Raw genomic sequence first — 23835 nt, forward strand, 5'->3', positions numbered from 1 at the left:
CTCTGCCACAGCCATGAGAAGGCAGAGGTAGCATTTTCCCGCTCTCTTGCCTCCCTAAGAAATTTGTACCAGGTATCCATCCCCTAGCAAGAGCTAGGCACCTTGGGTGATAGGGGGCCATAGATGAAGAAATAAAAATAATTGGTGTGCTTATTTCGCTTTGATTGTAGAGAAGGAAGAGGACAGACTACAGATAGGGTCAGGATATACTGGCACACACTGCAGGATTCTTTTGTCGTGTTTTTATGACCGTGATAATCCAGTGTCCCTATATATTTGTACTTGAACCCTATTAAGTAAGCGGCTGTGCTTTGAGAAAACATTTTTTTCTTGGCTCTTTGTTTGTCAAAGACTCTTAGAGATAAAAATAGTCCAACACATGCAATGTGTTTGCCCTCTTGTGCTTTTCTCCTAGGGGGTATTCATGCTGATGCATTAAAAAAGTGTTCTTGCGGGTACACAATATGTGCAGAGAGTGTGTGTGTGTGTGTGTGTAAGCGCACATATCTTTAACTTGAGATGGCACAGCTGGCTGGGATTGGCTGCCAGGTGACCCTGGAGGCCTCTGGAAAGTGACCCACCCTGCTATTAGGACTGGGGCCTGAACGTTGCCCTGGAGCCCTCCACAGCGTCCAGCCCCATCCCAGATGCCGAAATTGCTAGCAGCAGAGGAAAAACATTTACTCAACCGTTTAGAAGCCTCTGACATGCCCCAACCGCCCCTCCACAGGCCCGCCGAGCGCTGGGGCTGGCCTCGGGCACGGCTGGTGCCTCCCTCGGGTGTCCTCTGCGGGGACACCTAGCCAGCAACTTGAAAGTAAACACCACGCTCGGGGTGAGGTCCCCCAGCCAGGGAGAGCACTGGTCTCGGTCCTCTCCCTGGTGGCCGGGCGCTGGAAACACGGCGTGCGCGCGCGCGCACACTCACACACACAGACACACGCGCACGCGCGCACACACACGGCCAGAAAGAAGGAACGCACACTCACACCACCCACCCGCCCACCCGCCTTCGGGTGGAACGGAACACACACGCGCATCCACACCGGCTTGGAAGGCGGGCACGCTCGCCCACACGCTCTCCGGGGTGGAAAGGGACCCGCGCGCACGCACCCGCGCTCGCTCTCCGGGTCGGAAAAGATCAAAGCGACTCCCGGGCTCCGCCAGCGCCGGCGGCCCCGGGGCGCCCACCATGCGGCCGCCCGCCCGGCGGCGCGCGGCCCCCCGGGGCGCCCCGGCCCTCGCGGCCCCCGAGCGCGCGCCGGGCCCGCCGCAGGCCGGAGGAGGCCCCGCGCACACCCACCGCGCCGCAGCCGCGCGGGAGGCCCGGCCGGGCGCGCCACCCACCGCCCGGGCCCGCCCCGGCCCCGGCCCGGCCCGGCCCCGCGCGCCCCGCGCGCACCCCCGGCCCCGCGCGCCCCGCGCCCCCGGCCCGGCCGCGGCGCCTTTAACCGGGGCCGGGGAGCGCGGCGGAGGGGGGCGGCGGGCGGCCGCGAGGAGGGCTCTTTCTTTCTTCTTTTTTTGAATGAACCGTGTGACGTACGACAGGAAACCGGGCGGTTAGAGGAGAATGAAGTAAGAGGCCAGGCCCCCCCGGCCCGCGCCCGCCCCCTTCCTCCGCCCGCCCCGCCGCGCGCGCGCCCGCGCCGGCCCCCCCGCCGCCGCCCGCGAAGGTGCCGGCGCCGGGCCCTCCCCGCGGCCCTCCCCGGAGCGGGTCGCGGCAGCGCGGGCAGCGGGGAGGCTGCGGCCGCCAGCGCCGCGGCGCGGGAGCCGGAGGAGGAGGAAGAGCGCGCGGCCCGGAGGCGGGTGCGCCGGTGGGGTGCAGCGGAAGAGGGGGTCCGGGGGGGAGCCCTCCGGAGCCGTCATCCTTTTTAGGAAAAGAGGGAAAAAATAAAGCCCTCCCCCACGCCGCTCCCCACCCCTCGCCGCGCCACACACGGCGCGGGCTCCTCGCGCGCTGCGCCCGCGGCCGGGCGCGTCCTGCTGCATCGAGCCGGCGGCTCCTCGGGGAGGCTCGCGCCGCGGAGTTGCAGCCGAGGCGGATTCCTGCCCCCGCGGCCGCCGGCGCCCCGGCCCGCGCCCCGGCCCGCGCCCCGCAGGCGCGAAGCGGTGCCGGGCACCATCCATGTCTGTGCCCGCGCGGGTGCGTGCGCGTGGGGGTCGCCGCGGGAGCGAGGGCCGCAGGACTCCTGCAGATGCCGGGCTGGACATTGTGACTCAGCTGCTGCCGCCGCTGCCTTGTGGCCCCCTCGCGCTCCGGAGACCTCCGGTTGGGATCCCCGCGGACTGACACTTCCCAGGAGGAGCAGGCTGGGCAGCCCCCGGGACGCGCGCCGTGGCTTTGCCCCCCACCCCGCCCTCCCGATTCATTTTGGAAGTTTCACAGCAGCTCTCAGCGGAGTTCTGAAGATCGGTGGAATTTTTGCCTTATGCATTTGTTTTGCTTGCAAAAAAAAAAAAAATAATAATAATAAAGGAAACTTGACAGAGGATCATGCTGTCCCTAAAAATTACAAGTAAGTTCTTTGCGCAGGAAACTGGTTTCATGTAACTTTCAATGGAAACATTTGCGATTGTAACTTTAAGTGCATTCGAGTAAGTTGCATTTCCAGGCAGTGGAGTAACAGGCTCTGTAGCCGTGTGACTTGGAGTGTGTGTGACTCGCTTCGCCCCCCGGTCTGGAAGGGCAAATGCACCTGATTTTGACTTACTGGTGTTTTGTTTTGTTTTTGTTTTTAACCTTTCAGCATCTCGGAGGAAGTCGAGCGATATGAACAGTCCTTAATCATAATGTGCCTCATGAAATAAAGATCCGCCAGGATTTTAAATAAAAATTTCCTGCAGCTCATGCCAACAGGGAAACACCAGAATCGAGTGTTCCGCGTGACTGAAGACACCCCCTCATCCAAGAATGCAAAGCACATCCAATAAAATAGCTGGATTATAAGCCTTCTTGTTCCTTGCGGGGCCGCGGGGCGCGCGCGGGGGCGCGAGGTGCTGCTGGTCCCCGGCCGCTCGCCCGCGGGCAGGATGGCGCACGCCGGGAGAACAGGGTACGACAACCGGGAGATCGTGATGAAGTACATCCACTATAAGCTGGCGCAGAGGGGCTACGAGTGGGACGCCGGAGAGGGGGGCGCCGCGCCCCCGGGGGCCGCCCCCGCAGCGGGCCTCTCCTCCCCGCGGCCGGGGCGCCCGCCCGCGCTCGCCAGGACCTCGCAGCCGCCGCCCCCGGCCGCCCCCGGCGCCGCCGCGGGGCCCGCGCCCAGCCCGGTGCCACCTGTGGTCCACCTGACCCTGCGCCAGGCCGGCGACGACTTCTCCCGCCGCTACCGCCGCGACTTCGCCGAGATGTCCAGCCAGCTGCACCTGACGCCCTTCACCGCGAGGGGACGCTTTGCCACGGTGGTGGAGGAGCTCTTCAGGGATGGGGTGAACTGGGGGAGGATTGTGGCCTTCTTTGAGTTCGGTGGGGTCATGTGCGTGGAGAGCGTCAACCGGGAGATGTCGCCCCTGGTGGACAACATCGCCCTGTGGATGACCGAGTACCTGAACCGGCACCTGCACACCTGGATCCAGGATAACGGAGGCTGGGTAGGTGCGCGTGCGGTGGAGGGTCAGTGTGGGGGCCGCGCCGCGGTGGTGGGCCTGGAGGGGGGCTTGTGGGTCCAGGGGAGGCTGCTGAGCCAGGGAAATGAAATCAGGGGTGTTGGGGCCTGTCTCTTGCCCGGGGCAGAGCTCCTCCGGGCCATCCCGTCCAGTGGGTCATTCTTGCTGCCCAAAATGGTTTTCTTGCTTGCCGGCCACTGAGGGTCAGAGATCCAGCATTTGCTCCCCAGGAGCATGGTACCCTTCAGGGTTTCGCAAACTGGTGGTGCAGGGACCCCTAGCATCATCCTCACCTGGCCTGCGCCGCCGTTGCAATCAGAGATTTCAAGGATGACTCTCCTCCTGGGCCCCAGGTTGGGCCCCTGCAGGCTGTCTCCTCAACAAGCTCCCTGGGGGAGTCTTTGCAGTAAAATTTAGGGGCCACCCAGTTGGAAGAACAGAGAGGACCAAGGGCCTCTTCCACCTCACCTGGTAAAGTTTACCCAGAGAGGAAAATCAAGGTCGCCCCTTTCCCTGGACAGTTATCTGTGTTTGTAAAGAAGTGAATTGACTTGGCAGAAATCCCGGGGCTCCCCTGCTGCGAGTGCCACACGCCTGGGGACTGTGACCCAGAGTCCTGAAGAATATTCAGCCCAGGTGACGGTCTCGTCGCTCCTTGGTGGCAGAAGTGCCTGCGCTGCGTGCTCTGTTCCGTTTCTGTATCTGGTGTGTGATTTTCAAGTTTGCTGGAACTTGAGGATCTGTTACTTTTTTACTACCTTGAATCCTTACTGTTTTGTGGCCTCCTTTGCTGGAAAAAAAAAGTTGAATCTGTGGTATCTGTAGAAAGCAGAGAAGAACAGATTCTTGACTGTGGATTTGCTTGCACCCTCTCTCGTTGGAGTGATTGATCCCGGTAGTTTTAAAGCATCTGCGTGAGATGGTTCTTTGCTGGTACCGGGCTAGAGAGAGCTTAGGTCACAAAGCAGTGAGGTTCTGCTCTGCGCGTGGTTCTCTGGGGGGGGGGGGGGGAGGGGCGCCAGGACGAAAGTTGAGAATTATCAGAGACACACCTTCTGTCTCAGGTCACTCCTGGATGCAGAGGTAAGAGAGGACTCATTCCGGTCTAATGTTTTTGTTTGAAGCAGAAGGAGAAAAAGGATGCAATTCAGTGCCTTCGTTTATCGTGTCTGGAGAGAATTATTAACATTATTCTAAGGGACCTACCAGGTGCAGAAAGCCTGAAATGACTACGAGTGGGTCGATGTCACGAAGCTCGTTACGCATTTGACCGTCATGTGCAAAGTATGCTGACACTAAGGGGCCAACAGGGGGAAGGGCCTAGAAAAGTAGGCTGATGTGAATATATGATCCTACTAGGCCAAAGTGTCTAGAATTAAAATACCCTGTGAATTGTTTGTTTTTTGAGACCCCCATGTCATCAAATGTTTAGTAATTCTGGAAGAATTTACAAAGAGTATTGTTGTTAAATATTTGGTTAAGTGGGTGGTTTTATTTTAAACTACCGTAACCAAAGAGGTAGGGACTTCCAGACTCCAAAAGGATCATTTTGAAACCAAAGTAAAACTAATTGAACAGTTTTACTATTTCATATTTTTTGTGAAAAAAAGTATCTAGATTTTTCCTTTCTGGTTGAAAGAACTGCAGGGGGTAACTCTTGTGCACCAAGTCACTTAATAGAAAGATGGGAAAGAGAGACATGTTTATGGTAGAAATTAGGTGTGACCTTGATCCTGTTGTTGAGATGTAGTAGATCAACATCCACATACAAATGAAGGCTCCTTTTTTTAAGAGCAGGCTTGCTTTTTCCTCCCTTCAAAACAGAATTTTCATAGTAGAGCCTTTCGTTGTGGTCAACAGGTATCTGAGGTTGATAAATGGAGAGGCTACATTTTATGATGCTAAACCACAATGACATACTGTAGAACTTGATAGCATTTTTTTTTGACAAAACCTCTTCTAGTAAAAATAAATCATGTAGAAGCAGGAATGGTGGATGGTAAAATGTGCAGTCCTTTTCAGAACAACTATAGATGGTTACCAATATGGCAAAACAAAGGAATTTGGGGGGGGAGTATTCAACAGGAAATGTAATCCTAAGGGGACAATTTGGAATGAAAGTGTAGGTATTTGAGTTCTATCTGATTTGCCTATCATTTTGGATATGCACTGTCATTCATCTCCATGAGTGTTTTAGGTACTTGGCGTACACTCAGGTCTTCACTGAAAACTTGTCCCAGTCACCGCTGCTTCTTTAATACCCCATTGTGTCTGACCGTGTAAAGTGTTGCTAACAACAATGGTAATAGTTCAGAAGAGAGCTCGCATGTTCTTGTCACCTTTGATTACGATGTGCACTGTTTTGAGGATGCCGTGGATAAGCTCACTCCTGAATATATACTAACGGGGGCTTTAAACTTGAAGGCACTTTTAAATTTTCTTTTTTTTTTTTTTGCTGCTGCTGCTGCTGCTGCTAAATCACAACCTTCTGAGGCTGAAGGAAGCTGTTGGCCCCTTCTATGTTCCATAACTTGGAGAAAGCAGGCCCTTGGAATAATAGGTGTCTTAGGGATGGTCCCAGAAGCCTACAAATTAAATAAAGACTAAAGAAGAAATTGGGTGCTGAGTGGAGCGTGGCTTTATTCCTGAGGCTGAATTAGACAGTGTGTGGCAACCCCAGAGGCAGGACCCAGACAGTGGCCAGGGAGGGAGCAGCATTCTGGAAAGCGGCTGAGACCTTGCTGCTCCAGGGCGGGGCATCCAGACCAGAAGCAGGCATCACCAGGGAGCTTCTGACATGCAGATTCTCAGGCCCCTAGAGAGCTTCTGAGTCAATTGCGGTCACTCCCCGGTCTGCAGGTGTTCGTGTGGGCTTGACTGAGAGATGCTGGCTTCCATCATCATCTTTGATACCTGGGGACATCTTTTTAGGAAAAACGACAGCCTTGATGAACCCTTTGTAGTGGCCCCACAGCTCCGTGGCATTACCTAGAATAGTGTCTATTTCCCAGCAGTGCCCTCAAGTATCTGACCTCCCAGAAGAAATAGGTGGGAATGAAGAGCTGGGAGATAAATGATTGTAAACCGTGTCTTCTCTAGACTGTTTTCATGGTAGCCATGCAGTGGGTATTGGACTCACTGACCCTGTTCAAGTAAGGCAGCTGTTCACTCCCAGTACAGGTGGGAGGTTTAGCGCTTTTAACAGCTCTCTTTGTTATTATTTTATTTTAAATTTTTAAAAGATTTAATCTTTATTTAAAGATTTCTATGCATACAAGAACTGGGGTGCAGGCCAGAGTTGTGGGGGTGAGAGGATACACTAGAGACAGAGTGGGGAGCAGAACAGGTGGATTGACTGAAACACACTGCTGAGGGGAGCAGTGGATGAGTCAGGAGAGGTCTGCTGCACCATGTGGGTAGCTCCCTGGCCGGGGATCGAACTGGTGCTGCAGTGGCTGCAGAGAGCTTCATAGTGCTGAGACTTAACTTAACCCTTATGCCACCAGGGAGGTCCCTCTCTTGGTTATTATTTTACCCCCTTAAATACAGTTTAAATTCTGGAGATGAGTTTAGCGGCCCTAAGACTGCTTTCAAGTCAAAGCAGTGCTTGCGTGCAAAGGGTTGGGACCTGGGCAAGTTGGTGGGGAGCGAAAATTGATAGAACTCTCCAGACAGAGAAATGTGACAATGTTCAGTTTCAATCTTAGACGACAATGAGGTGGAGAATGTGGAGGCAGAATGCGCCGTCTCCAGCAGGAGATTGGCTTCATTCTGTTGAGAAGAAGGTGGTCCGACCTTTTTTTGTCTTTTGGTCTTTGTGGTTTAGGAAGAGAGGAACTTGTCCACATCCAGTCGAGGTTAGCTTCCTTTTTATTTGGTCAGAGCCTAGTTTCTCTTTTCTGTCCGTGGTACGTTGTCCACCTCCAGCAAAACGTGTGATTAACTGGAAAGCAGTACCAGGGTCTAGTGAGTGCACCAAGTACTTGAGAAAGGGCATCATCCCTTCTACTGGCTGAGGAGCAGCCACTTATGGTCAATTTTGGCAGCAAAGTGACAGGATTAAAAATAGCCAGAAGATGATCGAGTCTTCAATAATATATTTAGTGATGAACTTTCCTGGGAAAGTGCATCCTTCTGCTTGCTAAGAGTCACATGGCCCCTTTCAATTATTTAGTATGTAAAAAAAAAACCCCAAAAAAACGCATCATTGCTCCCAGCATTGCAGTCATGTGCTGCTGAGTGATTTCAGCTCTGGACCTTGGTAAAATGTTTTACTTGACTTCTCTTTTCTGTCTCAGGGCCATGGTGGTTATTTAATGTCTGTGGAAAGCCCGGTTTTCTTTGGGGTGTCTGTGTTGTCTGGTGAGAACTGATTGCTCTTTTTAGTAATCCTCGATGGAACTGCTCTATTTCTGGTGGCTTTAGTGTCATTAGAACACACTGCCATACCAGATAATGAAAACCGCAGATTTTCTTATAGCCAAACTCATAGTTTTTCCCAATTTACTCCCAGTCATAGCCAAACTTTGGCCTACGCTCCCTCATAAAACAGGTTTGTGGGTGCCTTTCATAGGGTCTCTCCCACCCAGCACACCCCACACCCATATCCGAGGTCACTCTTTGTGTCTTCTCAATAGTTGAGCAAAACAGCATTTCCGCACAAGTGCATTTGTGTCAGAAAAACAACACCGTCTTTGTAGTGGACTCGTCGAAGGGTTTTTTCCCCTCCAGAGAGAGATTGTATTTGAGAGTCAAAGGTTCCATTCAACCCTTTTAAAGTAGCCCAGTATCGCTTGATGCAGGTATAGCGCTCACCTGGAAATCTGGTCACCCTGTCCCCTGGCCACATCCAGGACATCGCTCCCTGAACTCACTTGGCTGCCAAGATTCTCTTTCACGCCTCCTGGTTTGATTCAAACAAAATTTATGTTTGATGTGTTGATGGGATCTCGGGGACGAGCACCCGGTCATTGGAGTATAGACACCACGGCAGATGTCAGGTGCGCTGGCCCTGGGTGAGCTTGGGGGCCCGGGAAGGAGAGCTTCTCCCCTGCCCTGGACAACCTCTCAGGCTGGCGCTGTGCGGGGCTTTCTGATCTCAGCGCGCCCACACTGATGAGCGTGGCCCTCGACTCTCAGCTCTAGAAGGAGAAAGAAAAGAACTAAGGATTTGTAATGTTGCATGTACTTGAATCTTTGTCTGGAAAACTTATTTCTAGCCATATGGCCGCCTTCAGGGGGCCGGGGGTCGGGGGAGACATGCAGATCATTTGTAAAAAATCCCTTAAGAGAACTGAAAGGCACGGGGAGTTCCCTTGTTAAATATTTACCCATGAAGCCCTCTTTCTACATATTAAGAAGACTTAATAAACACGAGCCTGCAGTTTCTAAATTAGTATTTAATGACTTCTTTCTAAGTCAAAAACAATCAAGGCTCCGATGGCGAGGATTCCAAGAGGTGGGTTTGAAGCAGTGGCTTTCTGAAATCGTCCTTGTAGGCAGAAAAAGAAGCCGTTTTTGAACCAGAACAGAGGCTCTTCTTTTGGGAGAGAAAAAAAAAAAAAAAGGTTTTGTTTTGGTGTGGTTTTAGGTGGTAGCACCGTTCTGTTCTGAAGAGGCCGCCCCGGGACAGCGCTGCTTGCAGGCGGCCGGGTCCGCCTCGCCTCTGCTTCCGCAGAGCAGGTGTTTGCCATCCGAGGGCTCGAACTCGTGGTCCTCGTTCTTTAGATGGAGGTTGTAAAACTTTTGAGATGACAACAAAGCCATTTTCATTTTTCAAACTATTTTTGGAGGTTGCCTCTTGCTCTGCTATCTGCTCATTTCTTTCCTGCCAACACTCTTTCTCTGCTCTTTAGTTGCCAAATAAACCCAGCTGTCCTCCTTCAGCGAGAACGATGATTGAATGGTTAGTCCCATCTCGCCAAAGCCTTTCAGGCTTTCTCATCAGGACCCACCCCAAGCCCCACGCCGGTCCCCTCTGTGCCCCGTCACCCCATCACAGAGAGACCTCTTCAGGGTAGCTCCTCGGTAGCTGAAGGAAATAGCATCCTGCTTAGAAACTGGCCGAAGGGAGCAGAAGAGGGGCCTGCCCCCAGCCTCGCTGCAGGCAACAGGGCAAGGAACAACTCTGTCTGCGTGCCGTGCTTTGCCTCAGGAGACCGAAAATCCAGCCCGGTGCGGGGAGAAGAGAGGATGTGCTGGCAGCGATTTTACTTGCTCTCATCTCTGCAGTGGGAGATTCGGGTGGAGGTTCTACTTTATTCTTCGATGAGTTTTGACCCAACTAACTAAAATAGCTTATTCTGATGACTACTTCCCCAAATGCCCTTGAAACATATCAGAAAGGGAATCTCCCCAACATGCTGTGTGGCCTTTTGTAGCACTAGACTGAGAGCTCGTGGGGTGATATTCTTGGGCGATGACCAGATTCCTCAAGAAGGTTCTCGATGCCATGCCCCTTTCCTCCACGTTGTCCATCGGCACATGCTTGGCTGGGGAAATCTTTATTTGGAAAATTTGTGTTTCCACGCTGCTCCTTGTTTTGCCTTCAGGATTCCAGGGGTAGAGACATATTCCATTTTTAGTTAATAATCAGCTCATTGGCTCTCTGGGGTTTCCATGTAATGAGTCAGAAGCTTATGACCGACTCCACTCTCTTCTTTATTGTCTTCTGAAAACAACCCAAAGACCCACCGTGTCAAGTGAAGCTTTAATTTTTCAAGGGAGATTTTTCCATTGAGACCAATACATCTTTCTCACGACAGTTCCAATTATGGTATTTCTCTATTTTAAACTGCCTTTTTCCTAAGCTGAGAAAGAGCACAGAGCATTTACAACCTTTCATGGTTGGGGGCACCAAGCAAGAGGTCAGTGTTGCAGGTCATCTTATCGTGACTTTTCCCCACTCTTTTTGTAGATAACTAAGTTTTCTCCTGTTATGTCTATGTATTAACTCTGAACTTGAGTTATAGCCAAATAGTCGACTTGGCTGCATTAGAATTCTCTAAGAGGGTAGGGGAAGAATCCTTGGGTCTCAACTGAGTACCCATTTGCTCTGTATATCACCTTTTTACAATTAGGGTAGGAATAAAATTCATTACTAATCATATCATCAGTTTTAGATATTAACTTTTTAAATCTCAAATACAAGGCAAGTTTATAAAGGATGCCAGTGTTGGCACTTGTGTGTCTTAAATTTCAAGACTATCTCTTAGCTATTTCCTTTATGGATTCCTGCCAGCATCATTTTTTTTTTTTTTAAAGAACACTGAAAAGTTTTTAGAGGTGGTTTTGAGCTGTTTTATAACAGTTATAAGGACAATCAGGCAGAGCTACTTACTAAACATTGAAGTGACAGTATAAAAGGAAAACAATTTGAAAAAGTGTTCATCAAGGAAAATAAGCAATTGTTCACAAAACCAGGGCAGTGATGGAAAGGAAAGGAGGATAGAGTACAGCGTGCACACTCACTTTTTGTCATTGTAACAACATTCGTTGAGCACCTAGTATGTGCAAAGTCCTATGGTAGTTATTTGACTAAAAATAAGTGTAAGGTGACCTTTGCCTTTAAGAGGCGAGTCAGTTGGTTGTGAGACTCGGGTGAGGATGTGATTTCTGCAGCCGTTGATTCTCCTTTGCGGATGGAGAGATCCAGTCTGGAAGAGATCTGGACGAGTTTGATGCAGGAGATAAATGCAAGTTTTGGAAAACAGGTTGGAGATGAGGTGAGAGGGCGTTCCAGGTAACTAGAACCAGAGGAATCAAGGAGGCAGAATATACGAGGTGTATTTGGGGAATTACGGGGTCTGATTAACTGGGGCATTGCGGTCTCTCATGAGGTAAGAGTGGGTCCAAAGTGCAGAAGTTTGTGTTTAACTTCAAAGGGGTGTTGAAAGGGTCTGGAGACAAGGCGAGAGGGGTGGGCTTGTGGAAGACTGACCAGGCAGGCGGCCTGAAGGTTGACGGTGGAGGAGGAAATGCAGGAGATGGGACAGAGGTGGGGGTGGGCGCGAAGCCTCATCAAAGCTGTGACAGCTGATTGAATGTGAGGAACCAGGGAGGGCAAGAAGCAGAGGATTCGAGGTAGAAACTCAAGTGCTTCAAAAAAAAAATAATATTATTCTTAAGAGAAAGGAAGATGAGAACAGTTACTGTTTGGTGGGGGGAATGTGATGAAATACATTTTGGGTATTTTCAACTTGAGCTTCCAGTGGGACAGCCAGTTGGGGTAACCTGTTCATCATCAGGACGAGGAGCAAGACAGACACCAGGGCTGGACGGCAGTGTGCCTTTTCCTCCAAACCATGTCGAGTTCCCATTTTCTTCATTCATTCTAACTGTGGTCTTAGCTTCACTCCCGATTCTACTTTGATTACCGCCTTTCGGGCACAGCCTTGCCTCAAAAGTCCCTTCTAGACGCTTGTGGATGGATTAAGGTGATGAACTTGGAGTGTTGCAGTTCAAAGCTTGCCTCTGCACCTCTTGTTTGCCTACTTAAAAATTAATTCAACGTAGCAAGTGAGCGTTGCTCCAGTCTAACAGTATCTCCCATTTGTGGCGCTAGGTCTTACAAAATCAAGACCTTCTCTTCCATGGGAATTCCTCATGTAATGAAATATTTCTCCTGTTGAATTGAACCTGATATCTACCTTAGTAACTAGTAGGTGCTCACAAGGGTTTTTATCGAATAATCTAAATAAACAATGATGTTAGCGGCACGTTAAATGTCTGACTCATCTTGGCCAACTATGGTTCTTCTGCTCCCTTATTTATAGAGAGGGTGTGTGTTCCAAATGCCCCATCCCACAGACCTGTTCATATTTACAGCAAATGAAAAAAGGAAAATACCTAGGAAGCGTTTTGCTTTTACAGTTCTCATTGACATGTGCACCACTTGCATTCCTGTGCCCACACACGCCACATACATGTGCAGCTTCCTCAACTCTTGTGTTCATATCTCAAGTGCAGTCCAGACCGTCCGGGTCTTGAAGTCAGACATTGATTACTTTCTTTTTTTTTTTTTTAAGATTTATTTATTTATGCATATAAGAACTGGGGTGCAGGCCAGAGGTGGGGGGGTGAGAGGATTCACCAGAGACAGAATGGGGAGCAGAACAGGTGCATCTACTGAAATACCCTGCTGAGGGGAGCAGAGGGGAGACAGGAGAGGTCTGCTGCACCAATATATGGGTTAGCTCCTGGCCAGGCATAGAACTCAGGCCAAAGCAGTAATAGCGTTGAGACTTAACCCTTAGGCTACCAGGGAGGCCCAAACTTTCTCAACAAGAGGCCAGAGCGTGTCTGAGGTTTTCCCAGTGGCAACCAGGCGAGTTGGCCCTGTCATCAGTGTTGTGGCTCCAGTGTAGCAGAAGTGCCACATAGAAGTCAGGGATCAATGAGCCGCTGCTTCTGCTCCCATAAAAACAAGGGGCCCATTGAAGGTGGAAGTCAGCGTAGCTCGGCGCCCCCGGAGGTGGGAGGCGTCTGCTTTCATTTCTCCAGAACTGAACAGGGAGACCATCAGGGCAGGGTCCTGGAGAAAGCCACTGGCCGGTAGCTTTGGGTTGCGCGCCCCTGTTCTGGTGAAGCGAGCCTTTCTGTGGCCTGAAAAACTGGTGGAATTTGTATTTTGAGACTCCTCATGCCTTGGCATGAAGCAGACTCCAAGCATTATTGCTCATCATTTGTCATCTGTTTGAGCAAGATTGTATGATTTGTTTACTTGTAATGAAGCTTGACCATACTTCTCCAGGGGCTTTTTCAAAAGAGGGGTGTGTCAGCTTACAGCTTTGTCCCCATGAATGAAACCACAAGCAAATTCGTTCCCTTTCCCATCCTCCCTCTCATTTCTTCAGTGACCATCTGCGCGTTACGCTGCCACTGCCAGCCCCTCTGCAAGTGGCTTATCTGTGAGTGAATTCAGAAACTTCACAGTATAAAGGACACCCAGATAACTGGCCTGTTTTCCAAAGTACCCGTCCCCTGTGCTGGTGCCAGATTCCTTCTTAATGAATACATCCAGTGACAGTGGGATTCTTGAGCTAGGCCGTATCCGTGAGAAAATGAGCTTCCCTGCTTTGTAACAGCTTGCGGCTCTGGGGGGGTAAAAATGACAGACATTGCACAAGTTTCCTTTGAATGTAGTTTTCTTTCCCATAAATGATACTTTGAGAATACAGTGAAGGGGTTATTAGTTTTCTATTTCATGCTTGGCCTGTGTGTGAGAATAACACAAGCTGTCACTGCAGATCAGTAGCTAAACACGCTTTGTCTGGTTAATGTGAGCCTTTAATATTTGACTCAATTAAAAATTAACAGAAGAAAGTACATGTCACATGGAATTTAAAAATACCTTTTGTGAGGAATATTGAAAAGGCGTGACCAATGGGTCAATTAGTGGTTTTACAATATGGAGACTGGGGGGAATTTGATAGGACTTGAGACACCTGACTCTTCCTTACCTATTGGGCTCAGCTGGGGATTGGTAAGGAGTCTTAGGGTCCACTTGTGTCCCTGTGTTTTCTAGTGAATAATTAGCTCCTCCCGCCCCCACTGGCTTATACCGGTCAAGCAGACAGAAGATGGATCGATTCACTTATTCTATACTTGTTTTTTTATTTTATTTTTTAAGATTTATTTTTATTTTTATACAAGAACCGGGGTACAAGGCAGATGTGCGGGAGGGTGAGAGGATTCACCAGAGAGACAGCGGGGAACAGAACAGGCAGACTGGCTGAAATGCACTGCTGAGGGGAGCAGTGGGCGAGTCGAGAGGGCTGCTGCGCCACGTGGGTTGCTCCGAGGCCGGCGGGGATCGAACCTGCACTGCCGAGGCTGTGGACAGCTTCACAGCGCTGTGCTCAACCGAGACTGCGCCACCTGGGGAGGCCCTACAGTGGAGAGGTTTTTAGGAAGATGAACTGATTGACTAAATGCTTCAAAACATTGCTCATTCCTCCTTCCATTACAGTGGTCTTTTCTGTAATCGCTTTGAAAATCTGGTCATTGTTCTGGTCGTATAGGACTAGTTCATTCCTGCTTTTCCTGTTCTTAAATGAATACCTCCTGATTGAAAACCTAATTTTGTCAAAATTCACATTGCAATGAATCTTCATTAATGAGTTAACAAAAAGTACATTTGAAGAGTTTAATTATGAAAGGCAGTTTTCATAGCATTTTTGTCGAGGTAAAAAAATTAAAGGAAAAAAACTAAATCCCTGGTGGAGGATTCTCGAGTCTTTGGAAGAATTCTGTATCTGTTGGTCTGTTCCGTCTGCGTGACAACCTGAGGCAAGGCAGGTGTTACCATCCTACTTCTCTCTGACCTCCTCGCCTCACTATTTTTATTATTTCTTCGTTCCCGTGTGAAGGAGAAGACTTGAGCTCCGTGAGCGCTGGTGAGTACAGAGAACAGAGATTCTTTCCCAGACTCGGAGTCCCGCAGACATTCTTTACACTGGGTCTGTTTTCACAAGGACACCAAATTCCTCGATTGAAACTTAATCAAGTATATCTAATTTTCAAGAAGGGAAAAGGAGTATCCTTGAATGCTTTCTATCTCAACAATCTTCAGGAAAATTAAAACGTCGTGTTTTGTTTCAGGTTAGTTTTCCTCTTGGGTTCGGCTTCAGATGCACATGTTTCATGTGTGGGGCTCCTGCATACACTCAGCACCCCGGGGGGTGTGCTTATGAGCGGGGCGCACTTGCCCAAGGACCCCCTCCTGCCGAGACTGTGGCGTGAGATGTGAGTGCTGTCAAGGAGGTTTCTGGAAAGCAGACCCTTGGGCAGGTGGAATTACATGAACACAGATGGTCATTTCTAGTAGCCACCCACCATTTTGTTGACTTTTAAGGTTGGACTCCTCTCTTTAGATACCCAAAAAACCTGATGAGTAGAGTGTTTATTGAATGTTAGTGATAAATACTGTGGCGCCTTTATCAGTAGGATTTCAGCATCGTTTAAAGGGTGGTGGTTATGGGAGTTCAGCTTCATTTGCTCAACACGCTGTAACAGAAAACACAGCAAAGACAATTTCTCAGACCTTTGGTGAAGTCACTCTCGTGGGGAAGTCAGAACAGTAAACAGGGAAATAACAGCATGGTCCAATGTAAGAAAAGCAAGGCCTTCCTCGCCACACATACTTGGGCTGATGGGACAATAGCAATGTCTGCTGTCAACCTTCAGGTTGTTCAGTGATGTTGCAGTCGACACAGGGGTGGTTACATGACCTTTCTTTATTAACAGCTGAAAACATACTGTTCTACCTTAAAATTAATGTATGTCTACTAAATGCAGTAAAAACTATACATCAGTTTTATTTTTTTAGTTTTATTTTTTTAAAGATTTATTTATTTATTTATACAAGCACTGGGTACAGTCAGAAGCGCGGGAGGGTGAGAGAATTCACCAGAGCCAGAGCGGGGAACGAAACAGGCAGATGGACCAAAATACACTGCTGAGGGGAGCAGCCAGCGCGGCAGGAGAGGTCTGCGTGCCATGTGGGACCCTCGCCGGCGGCCGGGATCGAACCTGCGCTGCAGAGGCTGTGGGCTGCTTTGCAACCCAGCGCTCAACTGCTGCGCCACCGGGGAGGCTCTATACATCAGTTTTAAATGGTTCCCCACGCATCTGTAAAAATAAAGAAGGTGTCTGTATTTCTGGCTGTGATGTGTGAAGCATTTTCCTCTCATCCCTACTGGTTCTTCTGTTTTTCCCACTTACATTAATTATGACATTGGTCATTGGCCTTAGTCACTGAAGTCAAGAGGAAATCAGGAAAGTAGCATTTACTGGTTTCCACTTTGTGTCAGACCCTGGTTTTAAGACATTCATGGGTAGATTATTTAACCTCCATCACCTCCCCCAGAGGGTAGGAAGTGGAATTGTAGATGAGGAAACAGGCTCTGAAAAGACAAATAACGATGTACGGTAAAAGGCAAAACCAGAACTTTTTTAGGCAATCCATGTGGTCATGGATGTCTTCTGAAAAGAAATTAAAAAAAATAAAACAGGGAAACATTAAAAAATAACAATTGGCTTTGACTTTTTCCTGGCTTTTGTGTCTTTGGGAAACCAGTAGTCTTTATTTTAGTAATTAAGTGAAATCTTCACAACATTGATTTTAAAAAGTTCTTTCATGGGAGGGGGGAGAGAGAGAGAGAGAGAGAGAGAGAGAGAGAGAGAGAGAGAGAGAGAGAGAGAGAGAGATTAAGCCCGGCCTTTGAAAGATGACTAATAGTCACTGCTTCATACCAGCACCAGACACCTGACTGAGAAACCTTCCCAGGTCAGCGTGTGTTGGAAGAACAAACCCCCGGTGCTTTCCTGGTTCAGGAGGGCTGATCTCACCAGCCAATTGCAACCTGCCTGATGCCTTAATAAAAAGGCGGGAGACGCGGCAGGCGGCTGCGGTTTCACCTCTGGTGGGATCCTCAGCTTTCGCTGTTCTTATTTTAGGCATGACTTAGTGTTTTTTCCAAAGTCCAGAGGTGGAATGACATGTTACTCAAGTTTACAAGAGGATGATGTATCTGTTTTTATATTTAGCTGTAAATTTTATTCTACTCATAAACAAACCCACCTTCAGCAGCCAGGCCTATCAGGGGAGGGTTATTTCCACCCCCTCGGCTTCATTTGGATACATTTGGCCTAGAACAGCACAGTGTTTGCATAATAACATTTGAACAGGATGCTGCCATGTGGATCTGCAGGGCTCAGGGAGGTTCAGCTTGAGCCAGGAAACTACTTTCTTGAAAGAAACTTAAACCCTAAATTCTAATAAGGTAGGAAACGCTTAACGAGGTTTCTTATTAAACTCATTTCTCTCTTTTACCCTGCTTTCTTATTTTATATTATCTCTCTGTGTTATTAAACACATATAGATTCAACGTTTTACTAATTAAGTTCATGTGCAGCAAATTCACTGCAATTCAGAAGAAAGAAATCGTTGCAGGAGTTTCATAGAGCATATATAAAGACAAATGAAATGAAGCATTTCTTCTCTGTCCAACATGTTAGAACTTTTAGAGTAGAGCTTCATGGTATTTAGAGCTTCATGGCATTTCATAAGGAAGCAAAAAAGGAAGGGAAATTCTTATTCAGGCAGAGGGACAATGGTGACCTTTCATTAAGCGAGACAGAGCTCAGAACCAGGACCCAAGCCCAGGCTGCACTCGTTGAACTGGACATGCCGCCAGTGATTTCCTCTCTCTCTTATGAACCAGGCCGCTTGAAAAATGTCGGTCTAATATAACCTCCAGTGCTTAATTTATAAGCTATACCCCAACCGCATGATATTTAAAAGGCTGCCTTATGTATCTTTGCAAATCCTTACAATCCCAGTGACTTCAGATAATTAGGATCTTTGTTCTGTAAGTTTCATGTGTGACCTCTTAGTCACAGGGACAGCTCTCAGGACAGGGGAGGGGTAGGTTGGGATTCTGTGCCCAGGACACTGGCTTCCAGTGTGAAGAAGCGAAGACTCTGCCTTTTCTCGCCCTGTTTTCCCTGCGACAATTCATGATACATGAAAAGCAGCCACGTCACCAGGGTTGTCATTTATGAAGGAGAGGCCTTTGTGACTGCAGGATTAACACCTCCAGAGAGCTCTGTTTAGCCTTTATGATGACGCCTGACACTACTTGAACTAGGAAGTAACTTCAATGCCTGCCATGGAGGAGAATGTCACAGATTTGACACCCATCACCTGGAAGAGCTTGACCAGAGCTCATAGCAGGTTTGCTTAAAACACACACACACACACAAAACACACACACACATACATATATTTAGTGGTAAAATATACATACCATAATATTGACCATTTTAATCATTTTTAATTTCAGTGGCATTAAGCATATCACCCCCATCCATGCCTAGAACTTTTTCACATCACCCCAAACTGAACTCTTGCTATTAAATAACTCTCTATTCCTCCCTCCCTCAGCCCCTGTACCTCTTCTGTCTCTAGGAATTTGCCTGTTCTACCACATCTTTGAGATGGAATCATCCAATATTTGGCCTTGTGTGTCTGGCTTCTTTCACTTAATGTTTTCAAGACTCATGCATGTTGTAGCAGGGGTTAGAATTTCATGCCTTTTTAAGGCTGAATAATTTTCCACCCAATTTTTTTCAGAAGTATACTTTCTCACAAGACAGAAACAGCAAATACAGCAAATTAGTACTGAGTTGGCAGCAGAGGCCTGCAAAGTATTACAAGAAATTGTTTTAAGAGTCTGACAATAAAGAAGATAAAAATGATATTAACATCAGCTCAGGATCTTCAAAGCACAGCTGTGGGAGGCTGCTGTGTGGGACGGCAGTTAGGACGATCTCGCCGGTGCTTGAAGTCATCGCTGGTTGGGGGCCGGGGCAGCCTTAGTTCCTTCTGATGATGCTGCTGAGTCATCAAGATGGGGTTATTTTCCATAGGAAGAGTCAACAAGTTCAGGAAAAGTGGGTAATAAGTTTCAGAAATATCTTCATTCCAAATGGTTAAGATTTTTTAAAAGTTTAGGCTTCAGTCATCTGAAAAATCCACTTAAGCCCAATGATTCATTCCAGAATGTGAAGGAGAGGAAGCAAAGCAATACAATGTTAAAAAAATAAAATTAAAATGGGCTGTGGAGACCTCCAGGGGTATTTGCTTTCCTGTCCCCCTTTTCTTGATCTACCACACTTTAGAGAATTAAGAGGAGCTTGACTCAGGTAGATACAGGTGTTGTGATTTCTGGGGGAGTTTCTTCTGTATTCTCTGTCCCATCCCCTGTGCCCCAGAGGCACTGCTGGCCTTCTAGGACAGCCTCCTGCAAGGCCCCAGGGGCTGGTGGAGGGGGTGGCCTTACAAAGACTTAGCCTGAGCATTGGCCTCATGTCTCCAGTTTGCAACCAGGGCGGCCTTCTGTGCATGCAACACTCTCTGTGCCTGCTGGACGTGGTCTTTGGCCTTGTGCAGGGCAGTCCCCTGGGGGACAGATGTACAAACAGAAGTATTACAGTCCAGTGAGTTTTACTGAGAAAGTTAAAGCTGGCATCACAACGGAGCTGTGGGTCTAGAAGGATGAGTGAGACTTTGCCTGAAGAAGGCGACACGGTCCCATGTGCAGATAAACAGTAATGAAGGTGTGACCATTTAGGGGATGGTGCCAGGGTCAGTATGACCAGGATATAGGGGTTTGGGTGGGATGTAGGAGGTGGAGGAGGGGGCATAGTCGAGGTTGACTCAGTGGGTCCTAAGTTTCTCCTCAAGGAACTGAGAATTGATCTTCGTGCAGTGGAGAACCAGTGGCAAGACCACATTATTTTGTTGAGGGGAATCCCGCTGGCAGCCATATGTTGGTGCTGGAGAGGATGCCAGAGGGAAAAGAGAGGACCGGTGTCCCTCTTGGGAGGGTACTGAGCACCTGTCCTGCATTCCTGCCCCCTCTTACCACTGGCGAGGATGACAGCAAAAGCCATTCAAAGGCGGAGGGCACAGGGATTGATGACTATGGATGCGATTTGACTACTGCTGAATTTTCAGTGTGTAGCACAGGGTAAGCACATAGTAGGTGCTCAATGAATATGGACTGTCAGGGCACAGGGATAGCTGGCCGTGTGCATTTTACAGGCAGCATGTACGAGACTCAACAAATGTTCCTAGTATGGGTGCTCCATGCCTGAAACTTCCTACATGTTCTGTCTACAGAAGCACCTTTATTTCTTACAACAGTCCTAGAAGGCAGGTGCTGTTTGTCTTGGTCTTGTGCATGAGGACCTGGAGGCTTGTAGAGGTGACTAATGACAGTGGCTGGGGCGGGCGAGCTGGGATTTAAGTCCAGACAGAGCCTTCAGGGCCCTTTATCACCACGCTGGTGCTTCTCTCTGGAGGTTGCCGGAAGCTGTTTGTATCAGGGCAGCAGAAGTGATGACCAGGGCAAACCCACGCTGCCGCAGGATGCAGAGAAGCCTGTTTAGGAAACCATTTATCTCACGCAGACATACCATCTGAGTTGACCTTAGCAGAAACAACAATGGCAAGAATACAAGCCCTGCAGTCTTCCCTGGCACAAGGAACCCGTTTTGTAATGAAAATGGAATTCGTCTGGGAAATAGTCCTAGAGAGAGATAGGCAGTGGAGACAAAATAACACAATGTAGAAGAGTATCAAATTGTTTTCTCTGTGTTTTCCCTTCCAAGCCTGTAAATCTCTGTTGCATTGTTTACTTTGCTCACCAGCCATCTGTAGACCCAGAGTCTTCCCTAAGGAAGAGAGGGCTGCGTGTACCTGGTTGTGTGTACCTGTCTGTGTGTACCTGGTGATCACATCTGGCTGTGTGTACCTGGCGATCTCACCTGGCTGTGTGTACCTGGCGATCTCACCTGGCTGTGTGTACCTGGTGATCTCACCTGGCTGTGTGTACCTGGTGATCACATCTGGCTGTGTGTACCTGGCGATCACACCTTGTGTTCCCCCCATAAACCCCACTACAAGGAGAAAGGGTCCTTTTGGGTACACTTTGCTTTTCTGATGGCAGCCTGCGGCTTTGTGGAATGAAGGGTGGTGAGTTTGGGTTCCCAGGTGGCCCACGGGCTGGAATCTGAGCATTCAGGTGTGCGCCTGTGGTCATGGATCATTACAAACCCAACTGGAGCTGCGTGTTCCTGCCATAGGTCAGAGTGGAATAAAATAAACTCTTGTCATAACAAAGGATGCAGCAGCCAGATTACACCTCAGAGTTCCTTCACTCGTGTACCCCGAGGACACTGATTTTCATGTCAGTGTAGGGAGGGGATTCCATTTTTATGCTGATTCTAATTGGGGGCCTGTCTCCTTCTACCACTCTCCCAAATGATGATAAATAGTGGTGGCCATAGCAGCATGGAGCAGGAGTGTGGTCTGGAAACCCAGCCAAGCTCTCTTGGCTCCAATTTTATGCAAATTTGGTTAACAGAATGCAAATGATTTCACAGTCATACAGGACCCAGGGACAAGTGCGCCTCTGTTTTCAGCCATCTCTCTGGGCTTTGCGCAGCGGCCACTTGAGAGATGGGGATCAGGTGGCTTCCAGGCAGGATAAAGATGGTGGGGGCGGGATGGCTCACACCCTTAGTAGACCCCACACCTGGAATTTCGTCACACGCTTCCTCTTTCCCGGTGGCCAGCTCCAGGCCAAGACTTCTGTGTTTTGAGAGCAGGAAAAGGACAACACAGACGAATGCTTATAAAAGTCCTCGATTCCTCCTCTTATCCCAAAGGTGTTCCGTGATGATAGTGCCAATCCAAACACTGAGGCATCCCACACATAGAAGTTTCCTGTGTACTGTCCAAGCGAGAGGCCAGAGGCTGTATAAAATCTGCACCTGCCCCGGCAGTGTGGGAACCACTAGCCGCGGAGGCTGCTGGGCATGTGAACTGTGGCCAGACTATGTTGAGATAGGACTGGCAGCAGCACACCCCAGCTTTCAAAGGCTTGGTACGAGGTGATGACTGCAAACTATCTCGTCATAATTTTTATGCTCTGTGCTTGTTGACATGATCATATTTTAGATATATTGGTTTAAATCAAATATATTGAATATGACAACTAGAAAATTTTGAATTACGTACGTGGGTCCCCTTGGGTTTCTGTGGACAGCACTCATCTAACCCCTGGCCGATGTTGCGCGGTGCTCACTGAACCTTCTTAATCTCGTCCTTGGATCTAACTATATAGGAGGGTAGGAAGACCTTTTCTTTGTCCCCAGATGGAGTAGACTTGAGGCAGATTTTTGGCACGTTGTGGAGCTCTTTACAAAGTTGGTTCACATCTAAATTCTAGTTGACCCTGTTGTCGGTCCCCTAAAGTATGCAGGAAGTTCTCTCCATATGCACTTCTAGGGGTGAATGTATTCAACTGTAGGAGGGGGACCGTGACCGTCACCTTTAAGACTCAGGCGATGAGAGCTTCAGACTTCTGACTTCTAGTGCAACGTCTGTCAGAAAGGTACTAAAATTTACTCATGGAAATATTTACTTGTGGTCTATATCAAAGATAAGAGAGCAGGGTTCTATTTAGAAGTAAATATTTGTGTCTGTTTGTGTATGGAAATGTACACGAGCACATCCTGCAGCTGGTTGCCATGGTGCATTAATCAAAGTTGTAGTGAGATTCAATGGAAATTTGACTCATGGTGCATTTTTAGACCCGGCGGGTCAAGGGCGGGGCTGGGGCTGGCAAGCGTGGTGTCATGATGGGTGTGTTGTCTTCTGTTGAAGTCAGCTACCGTATTCAAATTGAGGTTGGTGGGTCTTACCTATCAAGGGGCTTGAGATTGAGTTTGGTCACCCACAGGTGGGTGGGCAGGTTGGGTACCCTGGAGTGACTTTAGAGTTATTTTGCTTACAACACAACACACCTGACACCAGTGAGGGGGTGGTGGTGTTTCTTCTTTCCAACAACCAATTCTCTAAATCTCTGAACATCAACACGGTGTCTTGCCATTTAGTTGAATTTTGACACCAACTTCCTGGCATTAGCATCAGATCTCACAAGCCAAAGGTGCAATCCACAAGACTGCCCCCCCACCCCCAGTATAGACAACTTGTTAGAATGATTCACAGGACTCAAGACTAGAATTTACTATTATGGTGATTAGAAAGGATATAGCTGAATGGAAGGGATGCTTGGGGCCATGTATGGGGAAGGGGTGATGGGCTCATTTAGAGGGTGTTGCTAACAATTTGTGACTCTGAGTTTTGAAGGCCAGAGAATCAGCAAGAATAGTATCAATAATCCTAGTGATGTCATTGGATCTTGGTTCTTTCTGAAGTTCCTTCTTCCGTGTGATCACACGGGCTCTGAGATCCATGGAACATAGTCTGTTAATCTGGACCTGGGGTCTTGGATGCCCCTATGGTGGTAGTCAGTTACACACGCACTGCAGTGTAATATCTAAAAGCATTTCTACTTTCGTGGCTCTCTCTGCTCTCCTTATCCCTATACTTTCTGGAGGTCATAATGACTTCCTAGCTTCTATCTTGAGAGGAGTGATCCGCCTGCAGGTAGTCATTCCCCAGCACCGATCATACGCTTTAGTAAATCACTGCTCTCTGTCTACAATCACTTTCTCTACCCTACACTTCCTGTGAATTGAAAAGCTCCGCCACAGACGAAGAGCATATGCTTTTTCTTCCTCATGACTGTATTTTAATTGCTTTCAGTAGGTGTGGGGAGAAGGCAGCCCCGGAATCTTGAGGTAGCTTTG

The 23835-nt window shown here is 48.7% G+C and overlaps 1 protein-coding gene across 2 annotated transcripts in view; it reads left to right on the top strand.

Annotated features, from left to right (window-relative positions):
- Positions 1 to 2123: 2123 nt before the first annotated feature.
- The window catches only part of BCL2 (BCL2 apoptosis regulator), a 164155-nt gene continuing 142443 nt past the window's right edge, over positions 2124 to 23835 (top strand). The window contains exons 1-2 of one of the 2 annotated variants that reach the window (XM_037509672.2): positions 2124 to 2516; positions 2748 to 3594. In XM_037509672.2, the coding sequence (XP_037365569.2) occupies positions 3031 to 3594 (564 nt within the window). In that variant the 5' untranslated portion in view covers positions 2124 to 2516; positions 2748 to 3030. Of the gene's footprint in view, positions 3595 to 23835 lie in introns of both variants that reach the window. The other variant, XM_054693998.1, reaches the window with a different exon arrangement.

The sequence above is a fragment of the Talpa occidentalis genome, unplaced genomic scaffold (assembly GCF_014898055.3).
Source record: "Talpa occidentalis isolate TD23 unplaced genomic scaffold, MPIMG_talOcc4v2.1 talOcc4.13, whole genome shotgun sequence".
NCBI lineage: Eukaryota > Metazoa > Chordata > Mammalia > Eulipotyphla > Talpidae > Talpa > Talpa occidentalis.